The sequence below is a fragment of the Hyperolius riggenbachi genome, chromosome 12 (genome assembly GCF_040937935.1).
Source record: "Hyperolius riggenbachi isolate aHypRig1 chromosome 12, aHypRig1.pri, whole genome shotgun sequence".
Classification (NCBI taxonomy): Eukaryota; Metazoa; Chordata; class Amphibia; order Anura; family Hyperoliidae; genus Hyperolius; species Hyperolius riggenbachi.
In genome coordinates, this window is record NC_090657.1 from 200,687,274 (window position 1) to 200,701,408 (window position 14,135).

At 44.9% G+C, this 14,135-nt stretch overlaps 1 protein-coding gene across 2 annotated transcripts in view; it reads right to left on the minus strand.

Moving 5' to 3' along the window:
- Positions 1-14,135, minus strand: part of PREX1 (phosphatidylinositol-3,4,5-trisphosphate dependent Rac exchange factor 1) — a 369,932-nt gene that overhangs the window by 170,058 nt on the left and 185,739 nt on the right. For both annotated transcript variants that reach the window (XM_068263360.1, XM_068263361.1), the window contains 2 exons: positions 8,084-8,217; positions 5,395-5,510 (listed from right to left, as the gene is read on the minus strand). In XM_068263360.1, the coding sequence (XP_068119461.1) occupies positions 5,395-5,510; positions 8,084-8,217 (250 nt within the window). The remainder of the gene's footprint in view (positions 1-5,394; positions 5,511-8,083; positions 8,218-14,135) is intronic.

Below are 14,135 nucleotides of genomic sequence, written 5' to 3' on the forward strand. Positions count from 1 at the left end.
TTTATTGTGCAATAAAATTGTTTGAAAAAAAAAAAAAAAGGATGGGTTGGACATGCTGCAAAGTCTCAGTCACAAAGGCTCGCCCGGGTAACGGCGTTCAATATGTCGACGATCGACAGTCCACCAAAATGGAGCATCACAGTGTAAAGTGTCTCCCCCATGCCTGGGCTCAGTGCTTTAAAGTCTCACCTGTCCACCGGTGCAATTGCTGGCTTCCTCCAGCGTCCGCTGCCACTACGAGCGCAGACACCACATGCTGATGTCTAACACCGGAGGAGACCAGGAGTCAAGGTGGTGGACAGGTGAGACTTTAAGACAGCTTTAGAGGTTAGTAGTCTGGTTAAAAGACAGGCAAGAGTTGCAGACAGAAAACTCTCCCCAGTGGCTGGCCTCCTTGTTTCTCACAGCACAGGTCTCTATAGACCGATTCTATCTGACAATGTACATATAAATAATAAGACTGTGACGTAAGTCATGGAAAAGGAGGAAGACAGCAGAGCAGGTAATGCTGGGAGGAGGCACCCTAGACAGAGAACTCGGTGGCTGGAGGCCCTCAGAGGAGAGGGAGCTGGCAGGTGTCTCACACTAAACACTGACAGATGGTGACAAAGCCGAGACAATTCATGTAATTATATAGAGATGTGGGGATAAAATTCTCCACTTTCACCTGTTGCAGTGCAGCGTGTAATGAGATAAGACAAGGCTGGTCTGTAATCCCAGTGAACAGCCTCCTGCTGCTTGCAGTGACAACACTAAGCGTAACACAGCGGATAAATAACTCATTACCAGCCATGTAAACCTGTACAATTAATTCATGTCAGGCTACTTGGAACAAGAAGAGACACATGCTGCCCGAACACATTAGGCTGAAGAAATATCACACAAGACAACAACAAATGATGACAACTATAAAAATGTAAAGCCACCCACAAACATTAAAATGGACCCAAACTCTTCCACAGCACACAACTCAAGAAATTCACTGTTCTGTGTTCCTTGTTTGTTCAGCCAGATCAAAGTGTCTACTTAGTTCTTATCAGCAGCTGTGGAGACTGCTTGAGCTCTGCCCAGGCAACTCTCCCCACACAGTAAACACTGTGGCTTAACATTTTCAGTGCTCCCAGTAAAGTGAAACCAAGATAAAAGGGTTTTTTTTTAAAGGATTTCCAAAAATTGTATAAAATATTTTGTTTCCCATAAAGGTTATTATGCTGCGGCCAAATTTTCAGAGAGGAGGAAGTTCTGAGTTTAGTTCCACTTTAAAATTTGCCACCATTTTTCCCTTCAATCCCCACATTTGAAATCAGCCAGAATCAAAATTTCCAGCTTCCTGTTATCACTGCTAGAAAGTTGCATGGCCCTCAATTCCTTTCTCTGCAGCTTATTGGATGGGAGGTGTGTCTTTTACAGCCAATGACCAACCCCCCTCCCCAGCATTTCGGTGAGGTTCATGTTCTTGCAATTGATCTGGCAGTGGGGAAGTGATGATATAGCAGTGGTGAGGTGGAGATGTGGCAGTAAGGATGTGGCAGTGGGGAGGTGGGGATGTGGCAGTGGGGAAGTGATGATGTGGCCATGGGGAGGTGGTGACAAGGCAGTGGGGAGGTGGAGATGTAGCAGTGGGGATGTGGCAGTGGAGAGGGGGGGGATGTGGCAGTGGGGAGGTGGTGACAAGGCAGTGGGGAGGTGGAGATGTAGCAGTGGTGATGTGGCAGTGGGGAAGTGATGATGTGGCAGTGGGGAGGTGGTGACAAGGCAGTGGGGAGGTGGAGATGTAGCAGTGGGGAGGTGGGGATGTGGCAGTGGGGAGGTGGGGATGTGGCAGTGGTGCGGGGATTTTTGGGATGCAGCTTATGGGCCTTTGAGAGAAGGTGCGGCAGAAACAGTGCCAAATGGAAATAAAGTGGCTTGGAGGACCAGCGCTGTCACTGAGCGACAAGACCCCCAAAGTGGAGAATCCCTTTAGGCAAGTATGAGGGAGTTTTTAGAAGTTTGGGGTTTCAGTGTTCGTTCAGTTACGGAACGATATGTTAGTGACAAAACGTAATATGTGTATATCAGGCTTAAAGGGCACCTACCTACAGGGTACTCTGGATCCTGGAGAGGCTTCCCCTGTTGTGCTCCAAGGACACGCTCCAGCATTGGGAGGCCTGATAAGCCTCTTGGTGACAGCTCATGCAGGCGCACTAGCATGGACCCGCTTGGGCTCCCGCAGAAAAAGCTGAGCCCGATCAGTTCTGTGCTACTGCACAAGTCGCCCTAAACTACGCAGCCTACACAGGAGACCAGGGCTTGAATATCGTCTCTTCCTGTTTAGTAAGCCAGCACCTGTTCAGTGAAGAGACCTTGGGCAAGACCCCTAACACTGCTACCGCCTACTGAGCGTGCCCTAGTGGCTGCAGCTCTGGCCCGAGTCCCCTAGGAGAAAAGCGCACTATAAATGTTCTGTGTCTTGTCTTTTACACCATGGAATTATCTGCAGAAGGGGCAAGGACGACAGATAGTAGAAGAAATCTAATTGACTGATAGAGATGGCACAGTATATCCTCAGTGGTAAGCCGATCCCTAGATAAGTCAAGAACTCCAACATTTGCCCTAAAAATGCTGAAACAAGGCAAGACCTGCTGTTGTAAAACTCTGTTGCAATACAGAAGAGGGGAGGGGGGGGGTGGGGACAGAAGAGTGGCACAAGCATGACATCACATGGCAGGTGGTGAAGCAGCGTAGAGGATGCGATCGGCCATTGCAGGGGTGAGTTGATCACTCGCTTGTTGGTGTACACACGCCTATCAGTTGAGGCGGTCATTATCGGTCGCCTTAGTCAGAAATTTAAGTAAATGGGATATTGAATGAGAAATGCTGAAAAGGAGTGAATGCTAATATAAAATAAATCGGTTTTTGGTTTTGGTTTTTGTTGTGACGACAAGGATTGCATTAAAATCTCTCTGTGTATGGCGATCATCGCTCCTCCACACACCAGGCAGCACTTTGCGCAGCAGGAGATTCTCAGCACATACACCATCACGGCAGAGTCATTCCAGGGAAGTGAATCCCAGAGAATGAATCACGCATCTTTTACAGCTCATCTTCCCTACGTATGGCACTAATTACATGACTTCACTCTGTGTGATCTGCACATCTATAATGGCCAACTCTAATCACTGCTGACCCCAGTGCCTCTGAATTATAACTCTATATAGCCTTTCCAGGGAATTATAACACTCCCAGCAAGAAGAACCTCAACATGACCCGATCATGCATAAAATGCTCATAAAGGGGGATTGCTGATGAATTGCATGCATCGTGAAGCCCCTGTAAGCATTTCTGCTATACTGCAAATCTCCTGTGCACCCAGGGGCCCCCACCATGCCAGGGCCACGCTGACTTCTCCATCCGACCTCTGTGGGCTGTCTGCAAATCCAGGACCAGTTTCAGTTATTGGCAGCTGAGGCTATCTCACGAAACTGTTTTCAAATTGAAAAACCCATTGTGTAGCACTGCTTCCCTGAAACTATGCACCTCTCCATACACACTTGACCAAGAGTCAAAATAAACTTAATGATAATTTATTCTAGGTTTGGTACTAATGGCAAAAACATTGTAACATAGTAAGTCTCATTTTTATTTTCAGTTTAACGGCTTTATTTTTAAAATTGCATTAGACTGGCACAGTAGCGGTTTAGAATCATCTGCCTTTTAAAGTGAATCGGAGATAAACTTTTGCATAATTGTGCCCCGTACATATAGTTATTAGGGCATTCTTGAAGCCAAATACTTTTCTTTGGTTTATTTTAATACCCTAATTCCCTATTAACAAAACAAGCCTCATCCACAGCTCCTCCAGCACCTAGGCATTCTGAGTCCTATGTAGCAAGTGCTCATGGGAGCTCAGTCTGGGGAGGAGGAGGAGTTACCAGCCAGAGATTTCAGAGGCAAGGGGGTGAAGAAGAGAGGAGAGGAGGAGAGGGGAGTGGAGTATTCACATGTTGAGGTGGAGATGCAGAGCAGCTTGCGCATATATATATATATATATATATATATATATATATATATATATATATATATATATAAAGACAAGTTACTTGCTATAATTAGTTTTTCATTTCGGATCCACTTTAAGCTGAAAGAAAAGTAATATTACTTTGAATTTCCCTGCACTAAAACCTTATCTCACTGTTTCTCAAGCTTATATTTACTTTTCAGGAAAATGGACTGAATTAACAAGCTGTTTCATAAGCTCTTTTGCATAGATAAGTTGTTGTTTTTTTAACTCTCACTGTACTGTAAAAACAGGGACTTCAGACAATTTTCTACCATCGCTAGTATTATAGTTATCTAGGTTTTTCTCATGTCACTTTAGTAAACATTAGCAAAGTGCTGAAACTGAGATCTCTCTGCTTCTAGTATGTGTGCAACTGAGAAGTGTTCACTAGATAGATTTTAATATATAAATACAGCAGCTATGCAATAAAATGCAATACAAATGCAATGGCAGCTTTCAGAACAGAAACTATACTTTTGGAACTTGTACATTGTTTGTAGACAGACAATATTACTTGTGCACAACAGCAAATATGATAACTGTATGGGTAATAAGAAACACATTTTTATTGAATTTGATGTCAGAGTTTTATCCCACTTTAACTACTACAGATATGGCACAGCAGTACTGGTGATGCAGTGCCCGTGTATCCTGGCATACCTTTTCTCCCTGGCATGACTGCTGCTCTATCTACTGTTTATCAATAGCAGTCATGCACAGCACAGAGGCCCCCGCTACAAGAACTTCTTTAAACACCCACGGGACCACGCGTGGCAAAATCTACACCATGCTGGTGGCTGCTCAAGCCTGTCACAGCATTTCAGTATATGTCCTGCCGAAGCAAGTACAAGCCTCTCACAGCATAAATTTAAAGTGGAACTGAGCTCTTGCACAGGACAGACGGAAAGCAGAGAAATGCACCCTGTATGTATTTAGAGCGTTTAGCCTGTTAAATTCCCCCTCCTTTGTGTCTAACCACAAGTTGTAATTTGATCTCTCCCCTATGTCACAGGACTGCCATGGCAGAGATGACAGATAAGCTCATTTGAAAGCACAGGCTGTAAGCAATATGTCTGGTTCCATGAGAGCAGGAGGTAGAAACAGTGCAGATATATTTTAGGATTTGTATCAGCTGTAACAAAGAAATGTTTTTAGTTTAAAGATTATTATGCTGTTGAGTATCTTTTAGAGTTCAGGTCCACTTTAAAGTGCAGCTTTTGTCACTGAATATTCATGATTGTTTTCCACCTTTCCAGGGAATTGCAGGATTCCCCTTTAATTTATAATGCTGACATAAGCTGTAGCATTGTACCTCCAGTGTGTTATTAGACCCAGAGAAGCCGTGTTAATACCTGTGCCATCCTCCACATTCTCCACCTCCATCACCTCCGTATTGATCCTCCCACGGAAAATGTACAATGTGCCATTAATGGATTTGGTCCTTTTGGTTGACTTCTTGCCAGCGACCCTAAAAGGATAAAAAATGGCACGTCAGAAAATGACAGGGACACATCAGACAATGACAGGGACATGCCAGAGTGAGAGACAGGGACATATAAGGGCTTATTCACACTACAGAATGCACGCGCGAACGCGATTTTGTGCATGTGTTACCATCGCATGGTCAATGCACGGAATGCCCATCGTGGTGCGCTAAAGCACAGAGGTCGGCAGCTGTACACATCAGGAAACGTGTGCGTCGTGCGATACAATGTTCCCAGATGCGTTAAATCGTAATGCATGGGAACGCACATCTGTAGTGAGAAGGGTAACATGAAAGTCTATGGACTTTCACGTTGCCGTATGCATTGTGCACAATGCGCGTTGCGTCAAAACTGACAGCGCAACTGTGAATGAGCCCTTAGAAAGAAAAGAACAGGGACCTATCAAATAAAAGGGACATGTCGATAACAAGAAAAGTCAGAGAACAACAGTGACACGTCAGAGAATATAACAAGGAAAATGTCAGAGAATAACAAGGACACGTCAGAGAATAACAGGGACACGTCAGAGAATATAACAAGGAAAACGTCAGAGAGAATAACAGGGACACGTCAGAGAGAACAGGGACATGTCAGAGAGAATAACAGGGACACGTCAGAGAGAATAACAGGGACACGTCAGAGAGAATAACAGGGACACGTCAGAGAGAATAACAGGGACACGTCAGAGAGAATAACAGGGACACGTCAGAGAGAATAACAGGGACACGTCAGAGTGAATAACAGGGACACGTCAGAGTGAATAACAGGGACACGTCAGAGAATAACAGGGACACGTCAGAGAATAACAGGGACACGTCAGAGAACAACAGGGACGCGTCAGAATAACAGGGACGCGTCAGAGAATAACAGGGATGCGTCAGAGAATAACAGGGACGCGTCAGAGAATAACAGGGACGCGTCAGAATAACAAGGACGCGTCAGAGAATAACAGGGACGCGTCAGAGAATAACATGGACGCGTCAGAGAATAACAGGGACGAGTCAGAGAATAACAGGGACGCGTCAGAGAATAACAGGGACGCGCCAGAGAATAACAGGGACGCGTCAGAATAACAGGGACGCGTCAGAGAACAACAGGGACGCGTCAGAGAATAACAGGGACGCGTCAGAGAATAACAGGGACGCGTCAGAGAATAACAGGGACGCGTCAGAGAATAACAGGGACGTGTCAGAGAATAACAGGGACGCGTCAGAGAATAACAGGGACGCGTCAGAGAATAACAGGGACGCGTCAGAGAATAACAGGGACGCGTCAGAGGATAACAGAGACACGTCAGAGGATAACAGGGACACGTCAGAGGATAACAGGGACGCGTCAGAGAATAACAGGGACGCATCAGAGAATAACAAGGACACGTCTGAGGATAACAGGAAAACGTCAGAGGATAACAGGGACACATCAGACACTTCAGAGAATAACAGGGACACGTCATAGAATAACAAGGACACACCAGAGAATAATCCACCTCCTACCACTGGGGATGAGGAAATTTAAAAGACACACAGAGTCAAATAATGGCACATTTACACTCTAAAGAGAACCTTGTAATGGATTCGCAGCAAGTCCAAATCTGTAGTCCTATTGAAATAATTATAAATACTTTTCTATATTTTCTTTATTACATTTCACAATGAGATCTGTGGATTCCCTTTCTATAGGCAGACATATCAGGTAGCACAGCTAGCTAAACACTAGTAGATGTTGTGTTCAATAAAACATTGACTCAAAAGTAGATAGAATAGATCAAAAACGAGGGGCTCAGTCAACCACCAATCATCACACCACTGGAGACAATGACAGCTGGCCAATGAAAGCAGCACAGCGAGGGAGGAAGAGGCGGGCAGTCTCACCACATACAAAACATAAAAAAGGCAAATTCAGAGGAAAAAAAATGAATGGTAATGCCAGACATGGAGAGATCATAAGACCGCAGCACATGTCATTTATTTCACAAGTTTGCTTTACTTTGGCTAAACGTAGGCAGGAGTTGGGCTTTAAAGAGCACCTCTCATGGGTATACCTTTAAGACTCCGACCAGTACTGCAAAGTTCTTAAAGATGCTTACCTTTCTGTAGCTTGTGCTCTCCTCTTTCATTTGATGCCTGAGTCGCCGTTCTACACCAAATAGTTTTTGTTCAATTTCAATTTAAAAATCGTGGCTGCCATCTTGGCTATGTTATAACTTCCGGGTCACCCCTGTCTTCTCTGTTAGAGAAGTGCATCACTGAATGAAGCAGGAAGAGGAAGTGACACTCATGGCCATTGCAAGAGGCTTCTCCAGAGGGGTTATAGCACGACTTTGATCAAAGTCCTCTGGCTTAAAGACATGCCCATGAGAAGTGGTAGGATTCCTTTTAAAAAAAATGTAACTACCGATCCTCTTATGAGCCAAAGAGAGATTCGGGCAATATCTCTGCTCCGCCACACGCGAAGGGGAGACTTGGTATGAGACAGTTATCAGCCTGACAGTCCCTAGACTCCACTGGATGATTATGACATCAATGTATGTCATGTATGGTATGTAACCCCTGCCTACCTAGATTTCCTCTTGCAGTAGACCAGCAGATTGTCAAAGAGGAAGAACATGCGCTCCTGGATATTCCCGGCTGATATCTTCAGCAGTGTTCCCTGCAGCAGCAGCTGGGTGCAGATGTCGGTCAAGTTTGATCCCTGTAGGGGGATAGAAAATAAGATCATTAAATCTGCTGCTACTCCTGTCTGACCCCCATAATCACCATTAAGCATCTCCTAAGTGCTTATTATCAAATTACAGAACAGAAAAATAGCCAAGTGCCAATCAAACAGCAGAATTAAATGTCTTTAAGGGCAAAAGTAGAAGAAAAAAACAGTGAGTTCCCCGCTTGCAGATGGATTGATTTTAAAGAGACTCTGAAGCCAGATTAAAATGGCTTTATACCTTATAGTCATCTGAGGCATGTTTATCCTTGCTAAAAGCTGCTATCCAGCGGCAGAACGAGGGGTCTTTACCCCCCAAATGCCCCCTACAAAATCCACGACTTTCTTGGTCGTGGATTTTGCTGCTCATGGAGGCAGAGCTTTCAGCTGTAGCTCTGCCTCCATGCGCGTCTATCAGCCGGTGGATCTCCGCCTCTCCCCCGCCCCTCTCAGTGAAGGAAGACAGAGGGGCGGGAAAGAGGCGGAGATACGTGCTGATAGACGCGTGTAGAGGCAGAGCTGCTGCTGAAAGCTCTGCCTCTACAGGAAGCGCTCCCCGGGCACCACGGAGGGGATTTGGGGGGTAAAGACCCCTCATTCTGCCACGGGATAGCGGCGTTTTAGCAGGGGCAAACATGCCTCAGATAAATATAAGGTAAAAAGCCATTTTTAATCTGGCTTCAAAGTCTCTTTAAAAGCAACTAGCTGTAGGGGAAGCACGGAGGGGGGCACCCAGGTGAGGGAGGGGGAGTCTGAACCCCCTCGCTGCTGCTGTGTCCGCTGCCCCCCTTCCTGCCTGCTAACCCGTCCAGCATGGCGGCCCCCTCCCCACCCACAGACAGGGCTGGGACACTGGAAATGGATCAGTTTCTGTGTCCAAAGCTGTCTGTGTAGAAGGAGATCCATTCATGCATTGGCTTTCACCACCCCTCCATGTATCCGGGGTCCGTGAAAACCCTGCAAATCCGGACCCTCCGTTCAGTTTTTTTAAATCAGATCCCCCGGATGGATCGCACACGGATCCATTTTTGAAGTGGGTGAAGACTGCCGCTTTTTTTAACATTTGTATCCGTGGCTCTGGTTTTGGTCCGGGTCCAAAAACGAAGCAACGGATGCGTTTTTAAAACAAATGTAAACTGAGCCTTACTGGGCCTACCTAACCAGCCCAAAATCGCATGATCATGTATCTTGTACAGTTTGCCTTGTATAGCTTTGTCCTATGTTGTATAACCTTGTACAGTCTGTCATCCTTGTATCCTTGTATAACAACAACAAATAACATTTGTAAAGCGCTTTTCTCCCATAGGACTCAAAGCGCATAAGCATGGCTCAGACCAATTATTGGTTGATTGGTAAATCGTGGTACAGAGGAAGAATTCTATACGTTTGGAAAAGCCAGGCTAAACAGGTGGCTTTTCACTCTGGATTTGAATAACTCTAGGGATGAGGCTGTCTTTACTAGGTGTGGTAAGGAGTTCCAAAGAGTAGGGGCAGCATGACAGAAAGCTCTGTCTCCAGAGGTTTTGAGGTGCACTCTGGGAGTGACCAAGTTTATAGAACTTGCTGATCTGAGGTTGTGAGAGGTGTGGTGCAGCTTCAGCAAGTCCTTCATGTATCCAGGGCCCAGATTGTGCAGTGATTTGAATGTCATCAGTCCAATCTTGAAGAGTATTCTCCATTCTACTGGTAGCCAGTGCAGTGAGCGAAGGATCGGTGTAATGTGACAGTGGCGAGGCTGGTTTGTTAGCAATCTGGCAGCAGCATTCTGCACTAATTGCAGGCGGAGCAGGTCCTTTATTGTCCATTGCTGCGTAATATGTTGGTCTTTTATAAATACAATGAATAAAAAAAATAATAATAATAAACAATACCAGTTGCCTGACTTCTGTGCTGATGCTTCGCCTCTAGTCGCTGGCCCAGACTGAGCATGCAGATCACATGCTGTGACTTTGGTCTCCTACCGCCCACATTTTTGAGTTAATAAAGAGGGATATTTTAAGACACACCCCTGTCACACCTCTAACCACACCTAGCCACACCCAGTTTTCTCTATTCAGAAACATAAGTCGGAGTTTTAAAATTCAGTCCACAATAGCATACCTCCCAACTTTGAGATGAGAGGGATGCTTAGAGAGAAGGTTCAAGCAAAATAAAAAAATTAGTTTCACTTACCTGGGGTTTCTACCAGCCCCATGCAGCCATCCTGTGCCCTCGTAGTCACTCACTGCTGCTCCAGTCCCCCGCTGGCAGCTTGCCGACCTCGGAGGTCGGCGGGCTGCATTGCGTACATTTTTACGCATTCCCGCTAGTGCAGGAACATTAACACATACATTTTTACGCGTTACTAGATCAATGCGTACATTTTTACGCATTGACCAGTAATGCGTAAAAATGTATGTGTTAATGTTCCTGCACTAACGGGAATGCGTAAAAATGTATGCAATGCGTCCCCCCCGACCTCCGAGGTCGGCAAGCTGCCAGCGGGGGACTGGAGCAGCAGTGAGTGACTACGAGGGCACAGGATGGCTGCATGGGGCTGGTAGAAGCCCCAGGTAAGTGAAACTCATTTTTTTTATTTTGCTTGGACATTCCCTTGAAAGACACGCCCCTGCCACACCTCCAGACATGCCCCTGTCACACCCATAGCATACCACGAATAATGCAACCGCAAAAGATGTTTTATAATTCAAACCACACCGGTCCTTTATATCATCATTAGGGTTCCTTAATATAAACACATTTGGAAATAAGGAATGCATCAATTAAAAGGATAGGAGTAAAGATCAAAGTCGGTTAAACAAGTTTTTAAGTCTAAAAATACAAATATTTGCATAGATCTTTACATCAGTCCTGAAAGAGAAATGAGGAAGAAAGTAGGACAGAGGGATTTGGTTGCTAAAGAGGGACAGTTGGGAGCTATGCAATAGTCCTCTCTGTCATCATTAGTTCTCCATTTTAACATATAAAAATAAATATACCAATTTAAATGATAGAAATAACTTTTTAAGAGTATATTAAAGGGGAACTGAAGTAAGAGGTATACGGAGGCTGCCATATTTATTTCCTTTTAATCAATACCAGTTGCCTGGCAGCCCTGCTGGTTTATTTCTCTGCAGTAGTATCTGAATAACACCAGAAACAAGCATGCAGCTAGTCTTGTCAGATCTGACTTTAAAGTCTGAAACACCTGATCTGCTGCATGCTTGTTCAGGGGCTATGGCAAATAGTATTAGAGGCAGAGGATCAGCAGGGCTGCCAGGCAACTGGTATTGCTTAAAAGGAAATAAACATGGCAGCCTCCTTATACCTCTCTCTTCAGTTGTCCTTTAAATACATTTTTCAGATGCAAAATACCGTACATATATTTACATAGATCTGTACGCGAGTCCTGAAAGAGGAACAAATGAGGAAGAAAGGGGGACAGTAGGACTTAGTTCCCAAAGAGGCACTGTCCCTCCAAAAAAGGGAGGTGCCAACTCCACTGGCTCCGTGCTTGCTGCAGGCGTGACTCAAAGAGCAACTTAAAGGATACCCGAACTGAAATGTGACATAATGAGATAGACATGTGTATGTACAGTGCCTAGCACACAAATAACTATGCTGTGTTCCTTTTTTTCTTTCTCTGTCTGAAAGAGTTAAATATCAGGTATGTAAGTGGCTGACTCAGTCCTGACTCAGACAGGAAGTGACTAAAGTGTGACCCTCACTGATAAAAAAAAATCCTATTTTTATCTCTTTCTTGCTTTCAGAAACCATTTTCTGTTAGGAAAGTGTTTTAAAGTTGGAATTTCTTATCAGGGAGGGTCACACTGTAGTCACTTCCTGTCTGAGTCAGGACTGAGTCAGCCACTTACATACCTGATATTTAACTCTTTCAGGCAGAGAAAGAAAAAAATGAATACAGCATAGTTATTTGTGTGCTAGGCACTGTACATACACATGTCTATCTCAGCATGTCACATGTCAGTTAAGGTATCCTTTAAGCCTCAAAAGCTCAGCATGACAGCCAGGCAACTGGCATGGTTTTGAAGGGAATATGCCAGCCTCCATATTCCTCTCACTTCAGGCTCCCTTAAATGAAACCACAGAAGGTTTTCCAGAATAATGGATGGAAGAGTCTTATATAGGTAAGAGTCCAAGTATCACAGGGATCCCCCTCACACTGTGCTTAGCATTCCTAAACATGCAAAAACCATTCAGGCCGGCTTCAGGCGGCAGCGTTGCGGTGTGCGGTGCCCGCATTGCACTGCTAAAAGCAGGCCTTTGGGGATTACCGCAGCCGGCCAAACAGGAAGTGACGCTCGCTTGCAATCACTTCCTGTTTTTGGAACGTGGAAGTGGGCGAAAGCGCATTGTGCCACGCTGCAATTTTTTAAAATCCATGCGTCACCATAGACTTACGGTACTCCCGCCGCACCGCACCACAGGCAACGTGATTTTACCCATACACTTACATTGCCCTGCGGTAGCAGTGTGGTAACATGCAGCAAAGCAACACCCTAGTGTGAAAGGGGCCTGAAAAGAGCTTCTCCCATTCCCTCAAAGGATGGACAGAACAGTAAAATCTGGACAGATCACTAGAACAGAGATTTCATGCGGTTTACAGTCATATAACACTATTACAATTGCCATTGTATACGCTGCATAGACGCATGTTTACCAGAAATCGCGACTACAGACAACATGCTGCTGGCTCAGTCATGTGCTACAATTATCACATCTGCACAACTCATCAGCCGTAAGATGTTCTTATGATGTGGGAGACCCTGTAACACTAGAAGACCCCAAATGACCCCACACAGCACAGCGTATTGCGCTTCCCAGAGATATCTGATCCATGTGACCTATATTATATAACGCACAGGAGCTGGGAGATCGGTATACACAGCGGACAACAACAAGCAGCTCGTACTGGCAACTTCACTTAATCGTGTATCTACGAGCTGCTCTGCATCACTGCTATGCTTTGCCGCAGATATCTTGTATATTACAGGAAATCCACCGGCCGCATTTAAATTGCCCGAAAATGACATCAGTGCTGTCCAGACAGGAGACTGATTTTCCAGAATTTATATTTCACATGTCTGGCATCACTGGACGCAAGTTATGTCAAGTTTTGCAGCAGTAAAAACACATCATAACTTGGTGGGGTAGTTTCTTACTTTGTACAGCGGCGCCACGGAATATGTTGTCGCTTTATAAATCAATAATATATTGCAGGACTGATATCACCATTGCTTATTGGTACATTATATCTTGCAGGACTGACATCACCATTCTCTACATTAGTTTTCTTTCATGGGACTAAAGCAATCGAAAAAGAGGTCCTCACACAGTCTTACTTCAGGAACGATGCAAAGTTTTATTGTTCCAGTACACATGTTAGAGGACATCTGACCATCACAGCCGGAAATCGTTTTGGGGCCACACAGGCAACCTTTGTGAAGGCACAGGCAGACAAAAACATGTACTGTCTATTTGACAAAGGGGACCTGTGTGGCCCCAAAACGATAGTCGGCTGTGACCGTCAGTTGTTCTAACATGGAACAATAAAAATTTGCATTGTTCCATAAAGAGGAACTGTCGCAAAAATCTTAAAAATTAAAACGCATACAAATAAGAAGTACATTTCTCCCAGAGTAAAATGAGCCATAAATAACTTTTCTTCTATGATGCGGTCACATACAGTAGGTAGTAGAAATCATACATTACTGACAGGTTAGTCCATCTCTTCATGGCAGATTCTCAGCATGGCCTTTATTCTTTATAAAGATATTCCCTGAACATGATTAAAACAAAGATGCTGGCCAGCCTCCCTGCTCGCTGCACACTATTTTGGCACTTGGACGGAGCGACTGCCATTCATAAAGTGCTTTTAAAAATAAAGAAAACCCTGAGAACCCCCCTATGAG